The 23,890-nt window shown below is 49.1% G+C and overlaps 1 protein-coding gene across 7 annotated transcripts in view; it reads left to right on the top strand.

Annotated features, from left to right (window-relative positions):
- TBX5 (T-box transcription factor 5) overlaps positions 1-23,890 on the top strand; it is an 86,589-nt gene that overhangs the window by 16,279 nt on the left and 46,420 nt on the right. The window contains exons 1-3 of one of the 7 annotated variants that reach the window (XM_084761697.1): positions 18,665-18,805; positions 18,983-19,138; positions 23,476-23,660. In XM_084761697.1, the coding sequence (XP_084617823.1) occupies positions 23,514-23,660 (147 nt within the window). In that variant the 5' untranslated portion in view covers positions 18,665-18,805; positions 18,983-19,138; positions 23,476-23,513. The other 6 variants (XM_084761695.1, XM_084761700.1, XM_084761694.1 and 3 more) reach the window with 6 other exon arrangements.

The following is a 23,890-nucleotide window of genomic DNA, read 5'->3' as shown; positions in this document are numbered from 1 at the left end:
GTTTTTCAGAATCCAATTAATGGCGCACCCTATTCATGATTTTTGCCAATATTTGAGCACTACTTAATCTTTTCATTGTTTATTTTTGAGATGGGTCCTCTTTTAGCCCAGGCTTACTTTGAGTTTGCTATGTAGCCTAGGTTGGCCTTGAACTCTTGTCTCTACTTCCTAAGTGCTGAAGTGTGGATGTTACAGGTGTGTGTGTATCATGTCACCTCCACCTGGCTGTCTCAGTTTGCGTTCATCTTTCTGAAGCTAAGCATCTTCCTGGGAGTCTTCTGAAGCCATGCTTCATTTGGCAGGCCATCTCTCTCACTCTGTATATATGTGCACATATATTCATAATATGTATATATATGCATGTGTATAATATATATATATAATGCATGTCTAATGACATAGATACAAAATAAATATACAGTGTTAACATTTTCTTTTTATGTTTATCTGACTATAGCTGAAATCCTATGGGACACCTGAGGGCAATGGCTTAAAAACACAGGGCTGGCTCTAACAGAGACCTGACTAAAAGTTTGGACTCTATAACAACAATGTGACTATGTCCAGGTGATCTCATTAACCTGTGAGAGTGTCCTTAAGTGGAGTGATAGTGCCATAATGGAATTGTAAGAATTAAAAGAAGATTGACCATGTCAAGCTCTGTACCATGCTTGGAAGGTAATAAATGCTTCTGGACTGGGGGGCATGGCTCAGCTGTAGAGTCCCCTGCCTAGAATCACCCAGTGAGGGGCTGGGAGCATGGCTAAATGTGAGCAAGGCCCCACCCTTTATCCTCAGTGCTTCAAATAACTAAATGAATAAACAGGTGAGTACTCCAGATTTCAGGGAAGCGTGTATCCCCAGGAGTGAGCATCCCCAGGAGGTCCTAACCCCTGCTCTTGGTGGTCAGCCCCATACACAAAAGTGGTCAGTTCCTACTTAGAACCAAGTTTCAGATGGTGATACAGATCCTAGAGGGGATGGTAGGGCCTGGGCAGGAGCAGTGCCAGGGTCATCTGGGTAAATTTACAGAAATTCTGTCATCTGGGAATGCGAAACACACCTCCCGTCGTCACTGAGCTATCCCACAGCCAGGACGCAGTCATTTTTCATAAAATGAAAAGTGTTCTAAAGAGTTTCTGGCCCGTGTTCATGGCGCAAGATGTGGGGATCGCTGTCAGATGGTTCTAATGGGAAACGAGTGCTCATCTGCGAATCTGTTCTCAGCCACTCTCTCTCGGAAAATGTCATTATTCCCAGCATGACCAGCGAGTGCCCACCCACACCTTTCATCCAGCCACTGCTAGGTTATTTATAAGGCTTAATGAACCCCAAGTACACGGCTCGACGATCATTTCACCACAGTCTTTAGACACAGCTTTCCCCAAAGCTACGCATGCCGCTGGCAGTGTAGGGGAGATGGAGTGACTCTTTGTGGAAGGGGATGGACAACAGTCCCATTACTATGGAAACGTCACTTCTCGGAAGCCACTGAAGCTGCCACTCTGCATGGGAGTGGAGTTCGCAGAGGCTGGGAAGACAGGCAGCTTCTGAGCAGGAAAGCCTGTTCTTGTTTTGGTGGGGTCCTCAGGAGGGTTGGCCTCGCTGGTCTTTGTATGCCTACTTTCTGAAGCAGGTGGTGGCCATTTGCTATTGCAGGGGACTCTTGCAGTGTGTGGCTGCTTCATTCAGCTCTCAGGACTCCAACTCCAACTGATCTACATTTTTAAAAAGGCAGCATACTGGGGCTGGGCATATAGTTCAGCAGGTAGAGCTCCTGCCTAGTATGAACAAAGCCCAGTGACATTTAAACTGCGTGTGGCAGAACGTGCCTGTAATTCTAGCACTGGGGAGGCAGAGGCAGGAGGATCAGGAGTTCAGGGTCATTCTTGGCTAAGTAATGAGTTCAAGGTCAGCCTAGAGTATACAAGAACCTACCTGGATACAAAGAAAAGGAGAGAGAGAGAGAGAGAGAGACAGACAGACAGACAGACAGACAGACAGACAGACACAGACACAGACACAGACACAAAGACAAAGACAGAGAGAATGAGAATATACTAGCAAGATGGTTCAGTTGGTAAAAGCACTGGGTTCACATACCTCACTGCCTGAGTTTGATTTCCATAACTAACATGGTAAAAGGAGAAAATGAAAAAAAAAATTTAAAAAAAGGAGAGACTGGACTACTACAGGTTGTCCAGATGCTCAAAGAGGTGTAAGAATACACACACACACACACACACACACACACACACACACACATACCACCACACCATACCACATACACACACAATAATAATAAAACTGAAATTAAAGAGAGAAAAAAATGAATTAAAAGGGGGGATTTTATTGGATCATGAAACTGATGAATCTTATACATTGTGCTGCCTTCAGGCATATTTAGAATCAAAGGAACTTAATAATGGCTTTGGGTCTTTTGGTTCTGCATATGTGTTTATATACTACATAAACACAGAGGCTGAGGCGGTGTCTCAGTGAGTGGAAGTGCTTATCATCTGAAGACATACGCCTGGCAACCGGGGTTCAGTCCTCCGAACCCTCTTCTGAATGGAAGGCAAGAACGAACTCTACACCAGTTTTCTTTCCTCAGGCCCACAAATAGGCACCATGGCACCTCTTCCCCCTCCCTCACACTGCATGCGTACACAGTAACAACCAGTAAAGGTTTTTAAATGATACACATATACAATGCTTATTATCTTTCAAATGTATTTTTGTTTATGTATGTGTCTATCTATGCATGTACGTAGTGCTGGCAGAGGCCAGAACAGAGCGTTGGATACCTGGAGCTGGAATTACAAATGGTGATGAGCTGTCTATGTGGATGCTGGGAGTCTCACCTGGGTTCTCTGAAAGAGGTAGCCGGTGCTCTTAGCTGCTTAGCCAGCTCTCCGGGAACATACATAGTTTTTAATGAACCACACACATGAAAAACATTGTTTCTCTCCTCAGCAAAGGCAAGAACTGGTATTCACTGAGAATTAGGATGAAGTTTCCCAGAATCCCACAGCAGTCACCTAGTCAGACAGCTTCCTGTCTCCTGTCTTTCACAGAAGTCATAGTCCACATTTCATTACCATTGTGGTGGAAGATGGGCCTCATTGGCTTTGGCAGTTTGGGAGAGTACTGCTTAACTGTACTGGAAAACATACCAAGATTTGAGTTTGTATAATGTTGCTTTGGGAATTTCTATCTATCTATCTGTCTGTCTGTCTATCTATCTATCTATCTATCTATCTATCTATCTATCTATCTACCTATTGAGACAGGGTCACCGTACATAGCTACCCAAGTCTGGCTTTCATTCATGTTCTCCTCTTGCCTCTGCAGGGTGTGCTCGTAGGATTCCCTTGAGTCCTCTCCAGCAAAGTGTATTTCCATGAGTCGGCTTCCAGATTTGGGTCACCTGGAAGGACGTGTTTAGAAAGGTAGCCTTCCTGCAGAAGCAAAGATGTGCTGTTCGTCCTTCACTTCTTTATGCTCAGCGCATACCCAGTGTTCCAGGGTGGGGCTGCTATTTTACCCACAAGTGCCCCTGCCCATAACGAGTGATGGATGGCGTGCTGGAGCGATTCTTTATCCAACTGAGAGATGTTTGAACAGAGGGACCACACTGGGTGGCTCACAACCACCTGTATCTCCAGCTCCAGGGGGGATCTGATGCCTCTGGTCTCCAAGGGCACCTGTAACCATATGCACATACTTGTAGATGTACACATAAATACAAAGTAATGAAAGCAAAACTAAAAAGAGTTATGAATTTAGTTTTGTCTGCTGAGCCGCCACCATTTCCACTCATGGATGGGAGACAATAACAGGAATTAGTGACTTTAAATTTGGGTTAAAGTAAGATAGGGGTTTGATGTCTGCTAGAGCCCTGAGAGGTCTGTACCTCAACTATGCATTTGAACATATATACGTGCACATGTGCACACATATAGATATTCTTTTTGCTTCTTCTTCTTCTTCTTCTTCTTCTTCTTCTTCTTCTTCTTCTTGAGCTAGAATTGCTCTGTGTAGCCCTGGATGTCCTAACATTCACTCTGTACACCAGGCTGGCCTTGAACTCAAAGACCTGCTTACTCCTTCCTCCCAAATGCTGAGATTAAAGACATGTACCACCAGCACCCAGCTACACATATGTTAAATCTTGACTCCACACAGCCAGATTCAACTTCTTAATATCATCTGCTTTTAATTAACTTTTCTTTTGGTCGGTGCTGAGGACTGAACACAGAGCCTCATGCATGCTGAATGTGCACTCATCACATGAAATGCGGGTCATGTGACGCAGAGCTGATCGTTGGCTTCAGTCCCTACTCTAACTTCAGCATCAATAGGGTCCAGGCATGCTGTGGTCAATATTGAATTAAACTGTGTATCCCCTGTTCATTAAATTAATTCCCATGTATGTAGCTCAGATACACACCTGCTAAATTTCTTGTGCATGTGTGTGTTCATGCATACATGTGCACATGTATATTGCATGTGTATGTGTGTATGTGTGTGTATGTGGGTGCATGCATGCATGTGTGCATTCATGTGTATTTGGATCCTCAGGCGTTGCCTGCCTCTTCTTTTACTGAGATAGGATCTTTCTCATTGGCTGGGACTCATAGCCAAGTAGTCAAGGCTGGCCAGCCAGCAAGTCCCCAGAATCCACGTGTCTCCATCTCCTCAGCACTGGAGTTACAAGCATGTCCCGTGCTGCAGTTTGGAGTTGTTAAACTTAGGTCACCATACTCACACAACAAGCACTTGCCTTACCGAGCTGTCTCTGTAGCCTACAGCATCTGCTAAATGTCCCTGTCAATCACACTGCAGTGGGTGTGAGCTAATGTATCATTTGTACTTACAAGGGTTCTGGGAAATGGTGTGAACTAAGCAGAACACATCCAGCCCTTAGGTTTCTGGTTGGCTTTTCCTCTTGTGATATAGTTATCCAGTGAGTCCAGTGAGTGGGATCCTCCACGGTGCCAACATGCCAGGAACCCTCCCTGTCTGCAAAAGTTGTGTGTGCTGGGTATTCATAGTTTCGTGCGTTCTGATTTTTGCAGACACTGACTAGCCCAACCTTTCAGGTCTGGCTTTTTACCTTCTCTGCCTAAAGATTCTTCTCCTGTGGGTTAAAGTTTCCTTTTGCTCACGGGTCACATAAAAAAAAAAAAAGGAACAGTGACCCTACCTCTGTCAGGGGTGTGTTGAGTGTTACACGTGAGCTGGTATAAGCTCATCGCTCAACACTTCCAGCCCCCATATGAACCAGTGTGAAAGCTCCTTCGTGGGCTTCCCAAGCGTTTGGCTTGGACCACCCCTTGAATTCTCTCCACCACTCAGCAGAAGAGAGTGAAGGTCATCTTTGAGTAGAACCAACTTCTGTCATTGTTTAATAGTCTGGGCACATTGTATATCCCTGTGCAGTTGGGTTTTCTTCTTAAGGGCTCGGGAAGGGAAACAAGACATTGACGTAAATGAGCAGAGCTGGGAGGGACTGGTGTTGCCGGGGTCCATGTGCTAAAATCTCCATTGATGGGAATGTTGATGGAGTGCGGACACTCAAACTGGAAGACTGGATGTGTCTATTCACTGTGGCTTGGTAAACATCCAGGCACAGCTTCTTCATGACCTGTGGGATATGGAGAAACCCAGCTGGGAAGGTCGGATAACTTGTCATCAGATACTCCCCAAGCTGCCTCCGTGTGTTTAGCCAGCGCACGCGTGCCTTGGAAGTTTTGAGCTGACAAAGCCATTTTATTTTTTTCAGTCTCTGCTTCATTCTCAGCTACGTCACTGGCAGGTCTTGGAAACACAACACTGCACGAGCTGGTGTCTAGGTGGGAAAGTTCCTTTCTCCAGGAACTATTTTCTATTCTCTGGACACCAAACATGGACAGAGAGTCGTGTATGGCAGAAATAAATGCAGGTGATTTTTCTCCTGCTTTATCAAGACCCTGCTTTGAAAAACTACACTCGGGCAGGGCGTAGTGGCGCACGTCTTTAATGCCAACACTTGGGAGGCAGAGGCAGGTGGATCTCTGTGAGTTCGAGGCCAGCCTGGTCTACAAAGTGAGTCCAGGACAGCCAAGGCTACACAGAGAAACCTTGCCTCAAAAAAAAAAAAAAAAAAAAAAAAAAAAAGAAAGAAAGAAAGAAAAAAAGAACACTTACATTCAAGAAAAATCATACCTTGTTGGTCTTTAAATTTGAGATTAAAGAACTAGAGAGATGCCTCAGAAGTCAACAGCACTTGCTGCTTTTCTGTATTATCGGAGTTTGGTTCCTGCACTCATATCAGGCAGCTCACAGCTCTCTGTAACCCCGGCTCCAGGAGATCTGATGCCTCTGTTCTTCCAGGGCACCTGCACTCACGTGTACAGACAAAGACAGATACACAGGCACACACAGACAGGCACACACACAAAATCTAAAATGATATTTTTAAAAAAATGAGGTTGAAGAGTTGAGCATCGTGGCCGATGCCTGTCAGCGCTTGGGAGAATGGGGATGGTGATTTCAAGAACAACCTTGGCTATATGGTGAGGCTCTGTCTCACAAAACAAAATAAATATCCAAAGGGAAAGCAAAGAGGGAACATCAGTGCTATTCGTGGAACACTCAGCACGGAACCCTGCCTGTCACCCAAACACATACCAAGCCGACTGAGAAGCCTGTGGTTGTCATGGCTTTAGAGATAAAACTGAAGCCCAAGGAGCTTGTGAACCAATAAGATCTCAGACTATGCAGTTGTAGACGCTGGGATTTGAACTCAGAACTCTGGAGACTCTCCCACTCTATCTTGCTCATGATCAGGTACCCATATGTCCCCTGACTTATTTAATATTATGTTAAAAAGTGTGTGTGTGTGTGTGTGTGTGTGTGTGTGTGTGTGTGTGTGTGTGTGTATCAAAAGACAGCTCAAAGGGCTTGGTTCTCTCCTGCACCTCACTGGATCAGGGGATAGCATTCCAGTCAGGAGACCTATGAGAAAATGCCTCTACCTGCTGTACCCTGAATTCTTGAAACTCTCTCCTTCTCCCACCAAGCTGACTGTTACACTTGAAGCTGAGAGACAGCTGGCATCCAAGGTCCACGAAGAGAAAAGAACAGTCAGGTTGAGAGCATCAGCTGCCTGTTGTCAGTCTAAAAACCCTGTGTAGGGTCTAGTGCCGTAGCTCTGTCAGCAGAGGGCCTGGCTCTCACATCCAAAACCCTGGCTTTGATCCCCAGCCCCGCATGATACTCTGTGCAATCCCAGCACCCAGGTAAGGAGGGGGCGGGGAGATGAAAAACTGGAGGCCATCCTTGGCTACATACTGAGTTCAAGGCTAGCCTGGGCTATCTAAGATCCTGTCCTTAAAAATGTCTTTTCCCACCAGCCTCACCCTTGTGTGGGTCCTCTGGCCAGTGGATGTCAACCATTCAGACCTTGGAAATGGGCCCACACGTCTGGATGCTTTCTGTGAGCCGGCGTAGATGACAGGACCCTCTTGTTAGGGTCTGAATAGCATCGTTGCCCAAATTCATCTGTTGGAATGTGACCTCATGGGGGGAATACGGGCTTTATAGAGGCAATTAAATGAAAATGAAGTCATTAGGATGGGCCGTACCCTCCCACCCCATTTGACTGGAACCCTTGTAAAAGAGGAAGGGTTCATACAGGCACGTGGGGGACCGCCACCTCTGAGGTGGAAGCAGAGAGGAGAGTCATGCTTCTGCCAGACAAGGAGTGGCAAGCGTGGTCGTCACTGCCAGGTCGGTGTGGTGGAGAGCTGCCCTTCCCTCTGACCAGCTGACAGTCAGCCTTACCTTCTGTGAAAGTAGAAGGATGCATTTATCTCATTTGAGCCACGCCAGCCCCCAAAAATCCGGACAGCCCTGAGGGAGGACTGAGGGAGAGACAGAGGCCAGGGAGAGTGCTTTGTTCAAGTGTTCCCCCCACAGGGAGCTTGGGGTGCTTCATTCAAAATCTATTCAGCAACACACCACAGGGAAAGGCTGAGGGAGTCAAGTCCACTCCCCTTTCTGATGCTTTTGATACTCTCAGAAATTCAAGGGAAGGGCTGAAATTTTGCAATGGGATGCTCATGACTCCTTTCCTAACTTGGGACATGGAGCTAGTCAGGGCTGCTTTCAGCTCAAGGCCCCGTATCAAACATCTTTGGTGTAATAGTTCTTTACAACAAAGAGCCACTATGGCAGGCTTAGTTTTGTTTGTGAGTCTGTGGATAGCTGGACCATGGCACTCATGCGGCTGTGTGCAGCAAGGCTGCTGGCATTAGCTGGCCTTATATGTGATGTGCAGGATGGGGAGGGTCATCCAGTCCACTCAATCTCTCATAGCCAGTGTGGTTTCCTTTATGCAGTCAGGAAGTGGGAGACAAAGAAGGAATAGGAGAAATGACGTCACTGCATCTCAGCTGCAAGACATCTCAGTAACATTAGATCCTGGGATCCTGAAGGCCTGAGGTCTCACCCTAGATCATTTTGTTTGCTTGCTTGTGTTTTGTCTATTTGGTTTGTTTGTTTGTTTGTTTGTTTTTTGAGATATGCCTCAGCCCTTAGCTCAGGCTGGTAATCCTCCTGCCTCAGCCTCTTGAGTGCTGGGACTGTGGGCAAGTTACTGCTTCTCATCATTTCTTTCCCCTTCTATTAGTCACTCACCATCTCTCCTTCCTTTCTTCAGTGAGGGGTCAGGGCTAGAACCCAGGGGCTTCCAACATTGCTAAGTGAATATTCTACCAGGGAATGCCCCACCCCCACCTGAGTCAGCCATGAGTATTTGATAGCATAGGATCTGGAAGACAGATCCATAGTCCCTGCCTTGAAAGGGATGTGCCCATAGGAAGAAAGCCTGAGAGTCAGGGGTTAGCTTAGGTTGTTAAGTGCTGATTGGAGATAGGGGCAAAGGCTGCAGCAGCCTAGGGCAGCTGGGCCCCTGATAGCAAAAAACCAGCCGTCCCCCGCTCCCAATCTGGAGCTGGGGCCAGGGTGTCTGGGGCCATGAGCATCTCTGACCTCCTCCTTCTGCCCTCAACAACATCTCTTGGGCCAGAGGACTCTTAACTTCTCCTTGCAGATTTTAGTAAGTGGCGCTCATTTCTTCCCGAGGGGACCATGGACACACTGACCTGCCGAGTCCGCCTCCTGCCTCCCCTAGTCTCTAAGGTCCTGAGGTCTTTGACAATACGTGTCTCAAGCCCTGTTTATGTACAGGTCATGTGTCTTACACATATATGGCCATCTTATTTATTTATTTTCTTTCATAACCACCCATTGAGGAATGAGACTCATTGCACAGAGTGAGAAACTGAGGCCAGGGGAAATTAAAATCATTTGCTGGGCACGCACAATGAGGAAGTGGCAGGGTGGAGATTTGAACCCACAACCGTGTCTAAGAGCTTCCCTCTGCAGCCTGGTTTTCCCACCCCGGGAATCTCCCCACTCGCAAGTCCACTGTGGTTTAAAGAGAGACAGGCTAAAGTTTGAGCTGAACCCAGAAAAAAAGCCCCTCTGCTCCCCAGCTTTTAAATGTCTGTGCTCAGCAGGAGCCCAGCTTTCTTTCCTTACTCCTTCCAGCTCCAACCCAGTGAGACCAAGAGGTCAGAGCGTGGGTGACAGGCCAGCAAAAACAGCTAGAAGCACGGTGTTTTCTGCCAGCTATGGGCAACACCCTGGATGTATAAATGCTTGCTTGGTTTTATTTTATTGTTATTATGGCTCAGGGTCCAGTATGGGCCATAAATGGATTTAAGAGACTTCGGAGTAGAGAATTTAATATAGCTGGTGTCATTAAAGAAAAAGTGTCCCCCATGGGGACATACAGACCTTCTCTCACCCTGTCTCTCTCCCCATCTCCTGTCACCTGCCACTTTACTGAAACGAAGTTTTGGGGGCAGGGTAGTCCTCCATGGGTGGGTGGGGAGAGAGTAAGAGGAGACTGTGCCAAAGTGAGCTGAGAACTCACAGGGACACGGCTGGGGTCACCCTTCCCAGGATGCCTGAAGCTCTAGGGGTGGGGCATGGGACAGAACTTTCTAGATAAGGAAGGGGTTTATCAGCTTATAAAAATACCACTTTCACCTATCAGCTGCCTTCCTCTCCTGGGAAGAGACAGAGGGTCGAAGAAAGGGGCCAGGAATGAGAAATGGAAGGAGACAGATGAGAGACTGGCAAGGGATAAACAGAGGGATCCAGAGAGGGGTCTTCAGACATCCCGTCTTCCCCATATATGTGTACAAAGGGCCTTTAGTTTTTCTCCAAACGTCTCACCGTTCTGACTTCTGTTTTTTCAATTGTAAGGAAGAGGGAGAATGTTACAGCCCTGCACATTTTTACTGATTCATTACCTATGATCTGAGTGAGTCAGTTGGTGGAGAAGCAGGGTCAGGTCCTTTGTCAGGAGTCACTGTGGTGAGTTTGAGCAGGGGGAAGAGGATGCTGGTCCCAGCCTCAGCTGGGCTCCGAAAACCTGGTGCTCTAGACATCCACTACTCCTTGAGCAGAATTAAGGAGTCTGTCTGACCAGTGGCTGTTGAGCCCATGTGGTTTCCAGGCCTGGGGTGGGTTGATGCGCCTCAAGGCCCTGGAGCCTCTGGGAGGGTGGCAGGAGACAAGGAAAGGCAGGCTGAGGGTCCAAGTGCAGATAGAGATGGGCTCAGTCTGTCTGGTCTCAGTCTGCACATGGTCTATTGAGTCAGTTCTCTTAAGGTGGACTCACCAGGCCTGGCTGCGTCCCTAAAGGAAGGCTGTGTGTAAGAGGGAAGAGGTTAGGTCCATGTATGGCAGATGTAGATGCACTGTCGATCACGAATGAGTAGGTATAAATGGGACTCTGAGTGTGTGCGTGCACGTGTGTGTGTGTGTGTGTGTGTGTGTGTGTGTGTGTGTGTGTGTACTAACTGACTTGTATTATGTTGTGATAGACATTTGTTGTGGATGACGGCTGATTTCTCTCTCTCTCACTTTGTGTGTATGAGAGACAGAGACAGTAAGACAGAGGGAGACTATAGTTGCAGAGCATATCAACAAACACCTGTAAGATGAAGAAAAATAATATCAGGAGTTCAAAGCCAGTTTCATCATCTGCATAGTGAGTTTAAAGCTAGCCTGGGCTACCTGAGACCCTCTTTTAAGATGCAGCTATGAGTGTGAGTGATGGAGAACAAGTATGTGTCACAGATGTGCTGTGTGCTGGACAATGAGGAAGGTGTCCAGGTGTGATGTCCAGCGAAGAAAAGTCCTACTGAGTGTGCACATGTCTGTTAACCAGCTCACAGGTTTGAGTCTGTGGGTGGCTCTGAGTGATCGTGGCTTTGTCTACATTGTCATGCATTCTGTGTTAGATTTTCATGAGAAAACGCTACACTACATGTGCTGTGTGCATTCTAAGTGACCCTCGGTATTTTGTTGCTTGATTCTTTCCCTAAGGATGTACCAGCTGGTGGCAAAGGTCCTGTCTCCTGGGAGCAGGGGAGTCAGCCTCCTTCTAATACCATGAAGCAGAGGAGGACAGGGCTAGAGACACCTTGAAACACTGGTTTGCAAGTAGCTACTGGCTCCTGAGAACCCACAGGCCTGTTCACAGGGGATAAGGTGAAAGGCTGTCTGAGCACAGGGACCAGCCAGGAGGAAACGATCAGAGGTACAGGTTAGAGGAAACACCCCGATCCTGAGACCAGGAAGCCTAGAAGGCTATGAAGGATTGGAGTGCTATGTGTCTATCTTGAGAGGAAGTCACTGTGCCTTCCATTGCAGCCACTGTGTACTCTAGACTGTTGCCACCATACACCTGTGGGCGCCATACACCTGGTCCTGCCAGCCTATCAGGAGTGGGGGCTTCCCCCACATGTTGGGGGACAGAAAGAGACATGCTCAGCTGTACTTGCCCCTTTATTCTCAGGCACCTTTTGCCCAGTTCCCAGGAAGTGACTGTGGAATTTGTTTCCAAATATAGACAGGAGTGGGTGGCCCCTGGCTGTCTGTAGACATCCCTTCTGGCCTCTAGAATGCTGCGCCTTAAGAGAAGCAACTGCCAGAGGATGGCTTCAGGCCCACACCTGGTACTGCTGGTAAAAACAGTAATCATAAAAGCAGATGATGGGCTGGGGAGATGGCTCAGAGGTTAAAAGCACTGGCTGCTCTTCCAAAGGTCCTGAGTTCAATTCCCAGCAACCACATGGCGGCTCACAACCATCTATAATAGGATCTGATGCCCTCTTCTGGTGTGTACTCATACACATTAAATAAATAAATAAGCAAGTATTTTTTTAAAAAAAAGTAGATGATAAAAAATGGAGAGATGGGGGAGGCTGTGAGTCAGAGGGGAAAGGGGCTTGCTGCCAAGTCTGACAATCTAAGTTCAATCCCCCAGGAACCACATGGTAAAAGAATAGAGCCAAATCCTGCAAGTTGTCTTCTGATGCGCACACACCACATACATAGACGTGCAGAGTCCCACATTCCACTCCACTTCCACAAACACACTTATGCATGCATGGCCCTTCCATGATGATGGGCACATGCATGATCATTCCACACAGCCCATGCCCCATGCCCATGCACACTATAGTCTACAGGTGTTTTCATATAAGGAGGTACATAGGAAATAATAAGTATATATTTGAATGCATAAATGCATACTGTAAATGGGTGTATGTTTTAATTCTCCAAGGAAGCTTACACAGTGATATATCTAAACAACTCTCATTTGACACATACTTAAATGTATATATTTAAATACCTCAAGAAAGCACACACAGGGACACAAAATCCCTTGCCAAATGGACAGACAATCGCACATAATTTTCATTGATTGGCTAGGTGTGATGGCTCACACCTTTACCTCCAGCACTAGTGAGGTAGAGGCAAGCATATCTCTGAGTGTGAGGCCAGCCTGGTCTACATAGTGAGGCCCTGTGTCACACACACACACACACACACACACACACACACACACACACACAAAAACCCAAAACAACAAACAAACAAAGCAAATGCAACAACAGTTGTGGCTGGATCAGTAGAAAGCTCATCTAGTGTGCGTAAAGGCCCATGTTTCATCCCTAGCACAGCATAAGAGGGGTGTGCTGGCAAGGTCTACAATTTTAGAATTGTGGAAATAGAAGTGGGAAAGATTTGGAGGTCACAACCCTGGAGATTTAGATATCTTCCCAGGAAGGTATTCCCTGTAGGCTGTTAAGGCAGCCAGGATGCCAGGAGCAGAGGGACAGAACTTGAGAGTGGGGACTCCACTTTAGGCACTGAGCTGTACTAAACTCTCAATGCTCCTTTCTAAGAAAGTCCTCTACTCCTGGGCTCAGGCAGCCAAGGTACAGACTTGAGCACTGGTCTAGGACCCTTCTATGACTCTTACTTGGGCCCCAGGAAGTCAGCACAGCAGAGAGACCAACGTTGAAATGCCTCTCTCCTGAAAATTGCATGTCAGAAACATAAAAACAGTAAGCCTTGTGGTCCTCGCAGCCCTGCCCCGACAGGGCAGCACTCTCGGGTCAGCTTTTCCTGCACTGGGGGCTCCCTTGCAGGTCTACCTGGGGTGCCAGAGACTAGAGTGTGGGTGTGAGGTTTTACTATGGGGGCTGTCTTCACATTCCCTACACCTAAATATAGCCCCCTCTACAGCTCTAGGGCACAGGCTATGAGAGTACAACCCTGAAGTGTAGGAAGTGGAATTCCAGACTCTTCCATCTTGTACCTCAGCTGCCAGCAAACCAGGGTCCTCTACTGGTTTGCCGGATGCCAATGGGAGTGGTAGAGAGAAATCAGGTACCTTGACAAGGTTGGAACTTCTCTCATAGGATAAAGGGAGGACTGAGGCCAACAAGGTGGCCTTTGAGCTTACCCAGCCCAACAGATCTCTTTGGGAGCCCTCCTCAAGTTCTGTAGAAAAAGCCAGAGTGCCTAATGATGAAGGAGCTGGGGAAACTCTGTAGTCAGACTGTCTGACTGTGGCCCAAGTCAGTGCACCCAGAAACCAAAGCTGGGGACACATGTGAATGTTTCTGTATGGAACCGAATGAGCCAGGGGGACTCACGTCCAGGTAGCTCTTGCGCTGCTGGAAAAATCCACTAGTCCTCAACCTCAAGTGCTGGCAGATTCATGAGCCTAAAATATTTGTGTGCCTGTGCATGCGTGTGCATGCGTGTAGACACCAGTGGGACACTGGCAAAGGGGGTTGGGGACTTAGAGTGCTCACTTAAGGGTCTATCCTCAGCAAATGCCTACCATCCCAGCACTAGAGAGGTGGAAGTGGGAGAATCAGATGTTCAAGGTCATCCTGGGCAAACATAGGGAATTAGAGCCAGCCTGGTCTACATAAGACCCGTCACACAAAAAAAGAAAAGAACTGGGAAGAAAGAGATGAGACACTATAGTTGCCCCTACCCCTGCCTGCCTCACCAGGCTGAGGCCGGACAGGCTGGGTAGGCCCTACAGGTGGCGAGGAGCTTTGCTGACATTAGTTGCCCAGACAGGAATTGGAGGAAAGAGATGAGCAACTATTCCCTTCCCTGGCCGCTTCTGAGGGTGGTAGGATGGAAACCACCCCTTATCTCCAAGGCCTTTATGGGCCTAGACCTCTCTCCCCATGGCCCTCGCTCTGTTCTTCTGTTTGTCTGGGTTGATGATTGCCAAGCTGGGCTGTCGATGGCGGGAGGGAGGAGCACTACCCCTCCCCACACACACTGCTGCCCCTCACAGGGACACAAGAAATTTAGCCTGTATTGCCCATTGTCCACCCTCACTCCAAGAAAAGATCAGTAACTCTCCTCTCACAGGAAATGTAAGGAATAATTCAACCGGAATATGTATATTTGTTTGTTTGCTTGTTGTTCCTAAATGAAAGTGGGGTGGCATTTACCATTAATATCAAAATTTCTAGTTTCTAACTTCTTCCTGCTGTGAAGAGGTTGCTCCAGGCCAGCAAAGGGAAGGCTAGGGTGGCCATGGGACCACTGAAATAATCATGGGGTGTACTATGTAGGATACATACGACCCAGACCTGGCTGGGGTTCCAAGGCTCATCACTCCAAGGGGTCCTCAGTCAGGCTGATACTAAATATCAATTTTCTGCAGAAAGCCAAGGATACCAGTGAAAGCATCTTCAGGCCTCAGGACACTGAGGGGCACAGGACTGGAGTGTCCCTCAGTTTTCATTGCTGAGTGTGTCTAGTGTGACTCCTGGTTGCCATAGTAATCAGAGAACCCAGAGATGTTACTCTGTCCAGTTCTGTCCACTACCCCACTCGCCAGTGCTCTTCTGGTTGTGACTGGGACAGAGGGACTGTATGTATCTGCTTCCAGAGCTTTCTGGCAAGGCTGTGTGAGGCTGGAAGAGATTGACTTGGGGACTGCTAGCAGTCCAGGCTGATGGGGAAGAAAAATTAGAGGTCTCGACCAAGCAATTGTCTTGGTGACGGATTCTTCCACTTTGGGGTTTGGCTACCCTCCTCACCCTCACCCACACCCCCACCTCCCGTCACCTATCTAAAGTCATTACCAGAGTTTTCACTCACAGTTCCAGGCAGGAGTGTCAACTCTTTTCACTTCCTGCCTCTCAGTGGGCCCCAGCAGAGGACTGTGTACTCCTAGACTTGGGTCTTGCAAATTTTCATCAGGGAAGCAGAGAGAGAAGAGAGAGAAGAGAGAGAGAGAGAGAGAGAGAGAGAGAGAGAGAGAGAGAGAGAGAGAGAGAGAGAGAGAACACTACATGAAGATCAAGGTGGCTGCATCTGTGTGGATAAAAATGATAATTTTTGACCATATAGGTCCAAGTTCAAAAGTCTAATTGGACCATCGGAACTTCCCAAACCACTTTCCTAGCCCGCGTTGGCCTCTGCATGAATGTGAATTGAGTTTGGAGCTATCACACTGAGCTGGTGTGGAGAAGTAGCCATTTCCAATTCCTCCTTTGTTTCCCCAGGCTCAGGGTGAGGCGTCGCCTCCCCTCCCCTCCCCCCTTATGCACAGCCCTTTATGAAACTGGGGTCGGATTCTCTCTGGTGGGACCCCTCACTTCTTTGGGCTGGCTGGCTGGAAAGGGCCCTCGGAGGCTGCCGTCAGTGTCTGACAGAGGTGTAGTTTCATCTCTGGTTTTGAATCTGGCCCTTTGAGCAAGCGCAACACGTGTGGATTTAATTTTCCTTTCTTTCTTGCCTTCTTTCTCCCCCACCACCACCCTCCAAAGGGAACAAGAAAAATAGTCTTTCGTGTCGACAGCGCGACACCATTCCTTCTGCCAAAGAAAATTTGTCTTTTCCAGAGCCCCAGAGAACAGTGCACTCCCAAGTTTCCATGGCACCCTTCATGAAGTCGGGGTAGGGGTGGATCCGGACAGGTCGCTTTACTCTCATGGAGGACCCCCAGACCTAGATTTATTAGCATAAGTCTCTGGCAACAAGGACACTACACACACATTTTGGAGCTGCTGATGGTGTAGGTATAGACCCGCAGGACTTTCATCGACTTCAGGGTTGCAGATAGGATTCAAATTCCTGGGTTCACCACAGCCTTGCAGGGGCTCCAAGTCTTCTCTGTTCAGGCCCTCGCCTTTTGGGGCTGGTGACCACCCAAATTAGAGGGGATTTGGACAGCGGCTCCGCTTGCTCCACTCAGCTCGTTGGCCACCAAGTTCTACCGTCACCTTCCTGCTACTCTGAGGGAGTGACTCCTCGCCCAACAGCTGGCTGTCCAGAGGAACGTTACCATTTCTTATCTCATAATCCTTGATTTGAAAAACAAAGCAACCGGTCCACCCACGTAATCAAGAGCAATAATCCTAAGTGGTGGAATATTAGAAGGGCATATCGAATATTGAATAATAATAAACACAGCCAACTTTCTTCTCTGAAGGCTTCAAGCTGGGAGGCTGAGAGCTGAATAAAACACTGGAAAGACCACTCCTGAGGTCCTGGAAAAAATATAATAAAGTCAGATTTCACTAGGCAAGAGGGAAAGTGACCTCCTGAGGGGGGGAAAAACCCAAAACTTCCCACCCTTCCCAGGACTCTTCCTTTTTCCGATCTAAGTTGGCCAAAGTTTAGTTTTCTCATCATAACTATTGTCTTTAGAATTCATATTAACTTTCCCAGGCCTGTATGCACTTCTCTCTACTTTCTGACCCCAGAGGAGACCGAAAGGAGGCAGGACTGGGCCCGTGGGGAGGGAAGCTGAACTGAATATATTGAGGGTATTCTCTTCTGAGCTCTGGGTGTGACTTTAAAATGGAAGGGGAAATGTGGTGATGATGACGACAACGACAACGATAATTAATAATAATAATAATAATAATAATAATAATAATAATAATAATAATAGCAACGACTCCCTTTGTTTTGTTTTGTTTTAATAGGATTCTGCGTCTTCCTGTCTTTCTAGGTATTTAAAATCAAGGCAGAAATTTTGTAAAGGAAAGGAAGTACACTGGGGGAGAAAAGCCAGCAGGAACAAGTCTGGGGAAAGCACAGCTCTTGCAAAGGAGGGGAAAGGGAGGTGTGCCGCCGCCCTCATGAGAATCTACAGACAGCGGACGGAGGGAAGGCGGGATGAGCCGCTAAAATCCAGACTGTAATATTTTTCTGTGGCGGTTGCTTTCTCCAGAGCGCGGGGCGAGTCTATGAAGCAGGGCTGGTGAAACCCTTGAGGGTTGGTGCAAGCCGTTGTACCCGAAATTGCCGAGCAAAGGGGAAAGTGAAAGGAACTCGGCCCACTCGCAGTGCGCCCTCGGTCTGGGTTTCCCGCCCATCTCGGCCCTACAGGTCACCCCAGTCGAAAAGGAGGACAGGCATTTCGGATTGCTTTCTTGGCGTCTAGGAGAATTCGCGGATTTGAGAGTCAGAGTCATTCGCTTGGGGAAACGAAAGCGAAGCTGGAGCAGCAGGCCCGGCAGCCTGGACTCTTGGGAAGGAGGGCAGGGATGCGCTGGTGTCCCACGTCCGTCCTGCAGGCCGCTACCCGCTGTCCTCTGGGGCCTGACCTTGGCTCTGCAGCTACAGCAGGGCCGCCCCGTGTCATCGCCGCTCCAGTTCCCTGTGGACCGAGAGTGAAACCGGGTCATGCTTCTGGAAACCCTAGGGTTTCAGGGAGCGCAAAAGCCCAGGATAGACCTGCGAGACTGGGGACAAATCCGAATTAAAAAATTGTCCCTCCTGGGGTCGTTGGAGGGGCGGGGTGGGGGGTGGGGGGTGGGGGCGACTTACCCTCGGGAAGGCCCTGCGCTAGCTGGCTCCCTGTAGGGCAGGCCTAGCTTACCGCTGGGCGCCACCAGGGGTGGGGTAAAGTCTACGCGGTCCGTTTCGTAACTCAAAGCGGAATGGGTTTCCAAATGCTCATAGAAACTTGCACAGACCCACCCGGCCACTTGGAAATTATGCCCATTGAACCAACTAGAAATAATTGCCGGCTTCCACAAAACAAAATAAAGAGCGTCGCCCTTCAGCAGGACCCGGCGCTGAATTCTTTTTTCCCTCCGCACAGTGCACCCTTCTCCATCCCCTTTCCCACTCCGCCCCACCACACACTCGCACCCCGCCCCCGTCTGGCCACTCTGGGACCCATTGCAACCCTGGACCTCACTGAAGGAGCGGCGTACCGAAAGGCGAATGGCCTTTCTCTCTGTAAGGAACCTTGGCCGACATCTAAGATATCTGATACCCACTAAGATAGCCCCTAATAATAATTTCAGTGCAAGAACGGACGTGGGCATGAGATACGGCACCCCAAATGTAACCAGCTAAAAAGACCTCCTCATCAGAAAAGTAAAATTGTGTAAGTAAGAAGCCTTTTGCCCTTTGCAATGAACCTTGGGAAATACCGGTTTTCCTTACAAGTGGGGCTAAGGTGGGCTCTGTTCTCACTTCTCTTGATCTCTCCTGTCTCTTGTTCATCCTTTCCACTTGTCCAGAGGACCCTGGGTTTGTTTATTTATTTATTTCTTTTCCCCAGGATCCAGGCATCCTGGACTTGTGTCTTACAGTAGACCTTAATAGACGAAGACCGAGAGAACTCAGCCACCCACCACTGCCCCCCAGTCAAGCGTGACAAGGCGCGGGCTGGTTGCGTGACTCGTGACGTCTCCAAGCCCTATAGGAGCAGCGCCTGGTGAGATAGTCTCTATCGCCCGGTTGCCTCTTTATTTTATTGGGGTATGCCTGGCAATAAACAGTAATATTTAATTTGTCGGAGACCACAAACCAACGTCGAGCTGGGAGGTACTCGCTTTTTTTGATAGCTCCTGAAAGAAGTCTTCGTTTTTTAAAAAAGGGGCCTTTCGTGGGGGATGATGTCCTTTCGAAACTCCTTGTGAGCTACCTTGCCTCAGTGAGCAAAACCCTTTTGGCTTCCGGGCTAAAAGAAGACTGAGTTTCCTGGAGGTGAGTCTCGTTTTGGGGAGAACTAAAAGGCGGGATGAATAGCTCAAGGTGGCTTTTATTTTTCCTTGGAACCTCACTTCCCACCCTATCTAGGCCTGGCTGAACCTCCTCCTTACCGCTATTGAAGAGCCATCTGCGTCCTTGCATTTTTGTCTTCTATTACCTACAAGAACAGATCTCTTGAGACAGGTTTCATGGAAAATACTCAAAACAACAACATTGCATGCTATGGCTGGCTGGCGCCATGCACCCTCTAAGCCCAGTGAAGGAAGTATGTCTGGCTGTGTTGTTGCTTGGGGGAAGCCCAGATTTTCCCTCTTGGGAAGGGCCTGCTGAGTATTTATGGGGATTAATTTTATCCCCAAATCTCTGTGAATGTAAAGGGATTGAAGAGGTCTGTCTGGATTTCCCCTTCCTTCAACCAGAGACGCAGGCTCTCATCTTGAGGTCAGGCTGCCTTTCAGTCCTACGGCCCCCGCCCTGAGGTTGAGGTTGCCTGGGTTCAAACCCAAAGGCCTTCCGAGAGGACTTTTTTTTGAAGAGCGACGTTGTTTGCACAGATAAATAGCTGGCCTTGGCCAAGGTCTGCATTTGAAAACAGACCTGCATGGTAGAGGGTGGTGTTTCTCCCTAGTTGCCCCACGCTTACAACTGAAAAGTCCACTGGAGACATTTTGCAGGGGCGACCTGCAAATTTGGCAGCCACAGAGGCTTTGCTGTTGCTGGGGTCCAGTCAGGGCACCCCCTTCCCTCTTTCCAGTCCTTGTCGCTAAGGGAGAGTCTCTAAATTAGGGTCCCAGAAAAGAAGCACGCCGAGAGGGCATAAGGAGGCTGGTGTTGGTACAGAATGGGACCCCTGGCATTTGTTTCAAGGAACACTCTGTGTCGTCCCAGCCTGGGTCTGCATGCACGGAGACCTACTGCCAATGTCTCTGCTGCTTTCATTCACCCTCTGAACTACAGGCTTCAGAGAGGCAAAGGGCAGGCCAAGGGAAGCCCTAGCCAGTCCTCAGTAACTGGTTATTATAATAAAACCGGGCACTGCCCTGTGTACACCCGAGTGTGTGTGTGTGTGTGTGTGTGTGTGTGTGTGTGTGTGAGCACACACAATGATTTCTTGGCATCTTTAGTTTTGCCCCCCCCCCCTCATTCCAAGGCACCTTCTCCTCCAAGACCTAGAGAGCTTGGGGCAGGGCAGGTGTGTGTGAGTCTGCATGGAGGAGAGTTGTGAGTTGTCAAGGCAGCTTGTTCTGACTCTGCATGAGGCCAGGCAGGGTCACACCACTCGCTCTCTGTCTGAGGTCAGCTCTAGAGACAGAAATCGGGCGAGGCTGCCGAGGTCCCTGGGTGTGTGCACGCATACGCCTAATGCGTCCACTCTTCGCTCTCTGCAGGGTCGGGCCACTGAAATGGCAGGGCTTCCTGAAGAGAAACTGGCTGGCTCTACCCGGATTCCTATAGCTTTTCTTCCTTCCTTCTTTCTCTCCCTCCTTTTTTTTTCTTCCTTTCTTTCTTTCCTCCCGGCATGCCCTGGCTCAGAGCAGCCAACCGAGATGGAAGAAGGATGAGTAGGGAGTGTGTGTGTGTGGGGGGAGAGATCATCAGGTCTAGAACTGAGAGTCCAGTAGTGATTCAAGCGTTTGGGGGATTGCTAGTGAAAAACTGGAAATGGTGGAGTGGGGGGGGGAGATGAGAGAGAGAGAGAGAGAGAGAGAGAGAGAGAGAGAGAGAGGGAGAGAGAACAGAATGGGTGAGTGGGTGAAGCAATTTCTACACTTTGAAAGCATCCCAGCATCCCAGCTGAGTTAAATTGTCTAGGAGGGAGGGGAGAGGAGAGGGGAGGGAGGGAGGGAGAGGGAGAGGGAGAGGGAGAGGGAGAGGGAGAGGGAGAGAGAGAGAGAGAGAGAGAGAGAGAGAGAGAGAGAGAGAGAGAGAGACTCATACCTCAAATTCTGGAACCTTAACCCCCTGAAAGCGTCTCTCTGAAAACAGCTGGCCAATTCCCAAGGCTCTCTCAGGTCCCCCGGCTTTTCTTCTCTGGGTGGGGTGGGGTGGGGGGAAAGCGGGAGTGCAAGGGCAGAGCAGGACACTGAGATTGTGTATGGTTTAGGGTTGCTCCCGGATCTTCTGCTGTTCAGTTTCGAGTTCTTCTGAGCCTTTCTGGAGCCTGACAACTTAAAAGTATTTAGGGCTAGCGAACAGCCAGCGAGCGGTGGTGGAGGAGGTGTGTGCTGGAGGTGGGCAGTCGCTGGGAGGCTCCAGCAGTGGGGTACACTTCTCGTAGCAACAGTAGCAGCTAGCTTGGGCAAGCAGTCCCCAGCACAAACTCCCCAGTCACCATGCCTGCACCCCCACCTGGCCTCCGGCTTTCCTGCTAAGAGGAAGAGGGGTGGTGGTGAATGCATCCCGCTGCACAGTGCGAGGTAACGGTACTAACAGATGGCCGGGGAGACTTGGGCGGGAGCAGGCAGCAGCAGTCAGCTGGGGGAGCGGAGGAGAATGGCGGCGGACTCCAGATTTTATCCGGGCCTGAACCTTTCAAGGCAAGGGGGAGCCGGGAGGCTGCTGAGACTGGGGGAGCAGCATTGAGGCTTGCAAGGCACACGGCCTGGTTCTGTCAAACCACATCTTGCTCGCCTCCGCCAGCCCCTAAGCTTGCCGGAATCCTGGCAAGGGCTCGGGTGGGTTTCTCCCGATGGCTGGCCGTGAACGGGTGAGCGTGTGGGGCGCCAGCCCTGTTTTTCTTTGTTATGAGAAGATTATGGGGCTCCCAGAGCAGTCTTCTCTGAGCTCCTAAGGGTGGAGGAAGAAAGATGCAGGAGTGAATTGGGCCTCAGAAACTGTCCACGGCCCGGTTTAGGTTTCAGGCCTCTGCAAAGCAGGCTGAGATCCAGTTTCCTTTTGCTCTAGAAGCTGCTAAAATTGTGGGGGGCCATTCCGTTCATGAAGTCTTCTGGTTTTTTGAGGTGGAGGCGTGGTAAAAATCCTTACTTGAGGAAGGAGGCTGAACGCTGAACGCTGAACGCTGAACGAAGAACTTCAGCTGCTTGCTTCCTCTTCCTCGGCTGAACCCCCAGGCTGCCCTACCAGCCACCTCTGTCTCTGGCAGCCCATTCAAGGCTTGCAGCCCAGGATTTATCTGGGACCGATTTTTAGACTATCCAAGCTGGAGCCAGGCCTGCAGTTTGAGCGAGCCAGCCCTGATTGAAGCTCAAAGAAGTTCCCTTTAGCCTGGCTACTCCACAAAACGCCAGCCTCCGCCCCCCTCCCCTGCCCGGCAGAGAGCGGTCTGAAAGAGCGCTGAGGGTACAGCCCACCGGCCTGCAGTAGAGAGAACTCGGTAGTCTCAGGCCCTCGCCGATCTACCTCCTGATCTCCTGTCTTCAGTGTGGCTACGTTTTTGTTGTTGTTTGTTTGTTTGTTTGTTTGTTTTTAATCGGTGTTGCTGAAGGTTGGGAAGACGGGAAGATTTAATTTTAAAGGCTGTCTCATCTTAAGGCTTGTAACAGATGACAGAGCTTTACTATTCTTTATCCTTCCGGTGTATCTCTTCAAGTCCTTTCTCCCTTGTTCATTTTTAATTGTTATTATTTTTTTATTTTTGCAAGATGCGGGTTATTCTTGGCCATTTGCTTATTGTGGAAAAAATAATGTCTTTAAGGAGGTTTCATAAAAAATAAAATTGCTGGCATGGCCTCCTGAATTTGACAAAGATTGTTTCTCAAAGAGGCACTGGGTTTTTGTTTTCTGTTTTGTTTTGGGTTCCTACCCGATGGTTTCCAAAAATACCGACTCCTTATCTTTATTGGCTCTTCCAGGAGTTCAGACAAATTTGACGGACAGCTCTCTTATCACCTAGAGCCTGTGCAGGGGAGATGCGGGGGGCCTTGCCGCCTCACCTCCTCCCTGTCTGAAGCGGGTATTTCGCAAGCGGCGGCGGTGCGTGGTCGGAAAGTACAATAATAAAACAGACTTTCCGAAGCCTCCTTCAGCTGGGAGTGGAGGGTCAAACGTCTGTCCCCTACGTTGCTAGACACTCTCCAACTCGCTCTCTCTTGTCCTCAGAATAGAATTTCGCGCGGGCACTGGACCCCGGGCGCACCATGGCCGATGCAGATGAGGGTTTCGGCCTGGCCCACACGCCTCTGGAGCCTGATTCCAAAGACAGGTCCTGCGATTCAAAACCCGAGAGTTCTCTGGGGGCTCCCAGCAAGTCTCCAGCATCCCCGCAGGCCGCCTTCACCCAGCAGGTAAGAAAAGCCAGCCCACAGTGCGCTCAGACCGAGGCTTGAGTGTGGTTCCCAGCTAGCAGTGCAGGGGGCGGGTACGGCCGGTTAGCACTTCCTGGCTAGTCTCATCCAATCTCCCCCAATTCCACTCTATTCCAATCCACTTTATCGAGGCGTTTATCTTTATGGCCTGCGTATTTTCGAAACGTATTTACATTATTGGAGAGCTCTCAATTATCCGACTATTTGGG

The sequence above is a fragment of the Acomys minous genome (genome assembly GCF_964271855.1).
Source record: "Acomys minous genome assembly, chromosome: 16".
Classification (NCBI taxonomy): domain Eukaryota; kingdom Metazoa; phylum Chordata; class Mammalia; order Rodentia; family Muridae; genus Acomys; species Acomys minous.
Note: the sequence above shows the minus strand (reverse complement) of the source record. Positions and strands in the feature narration are given on the sequence as shown.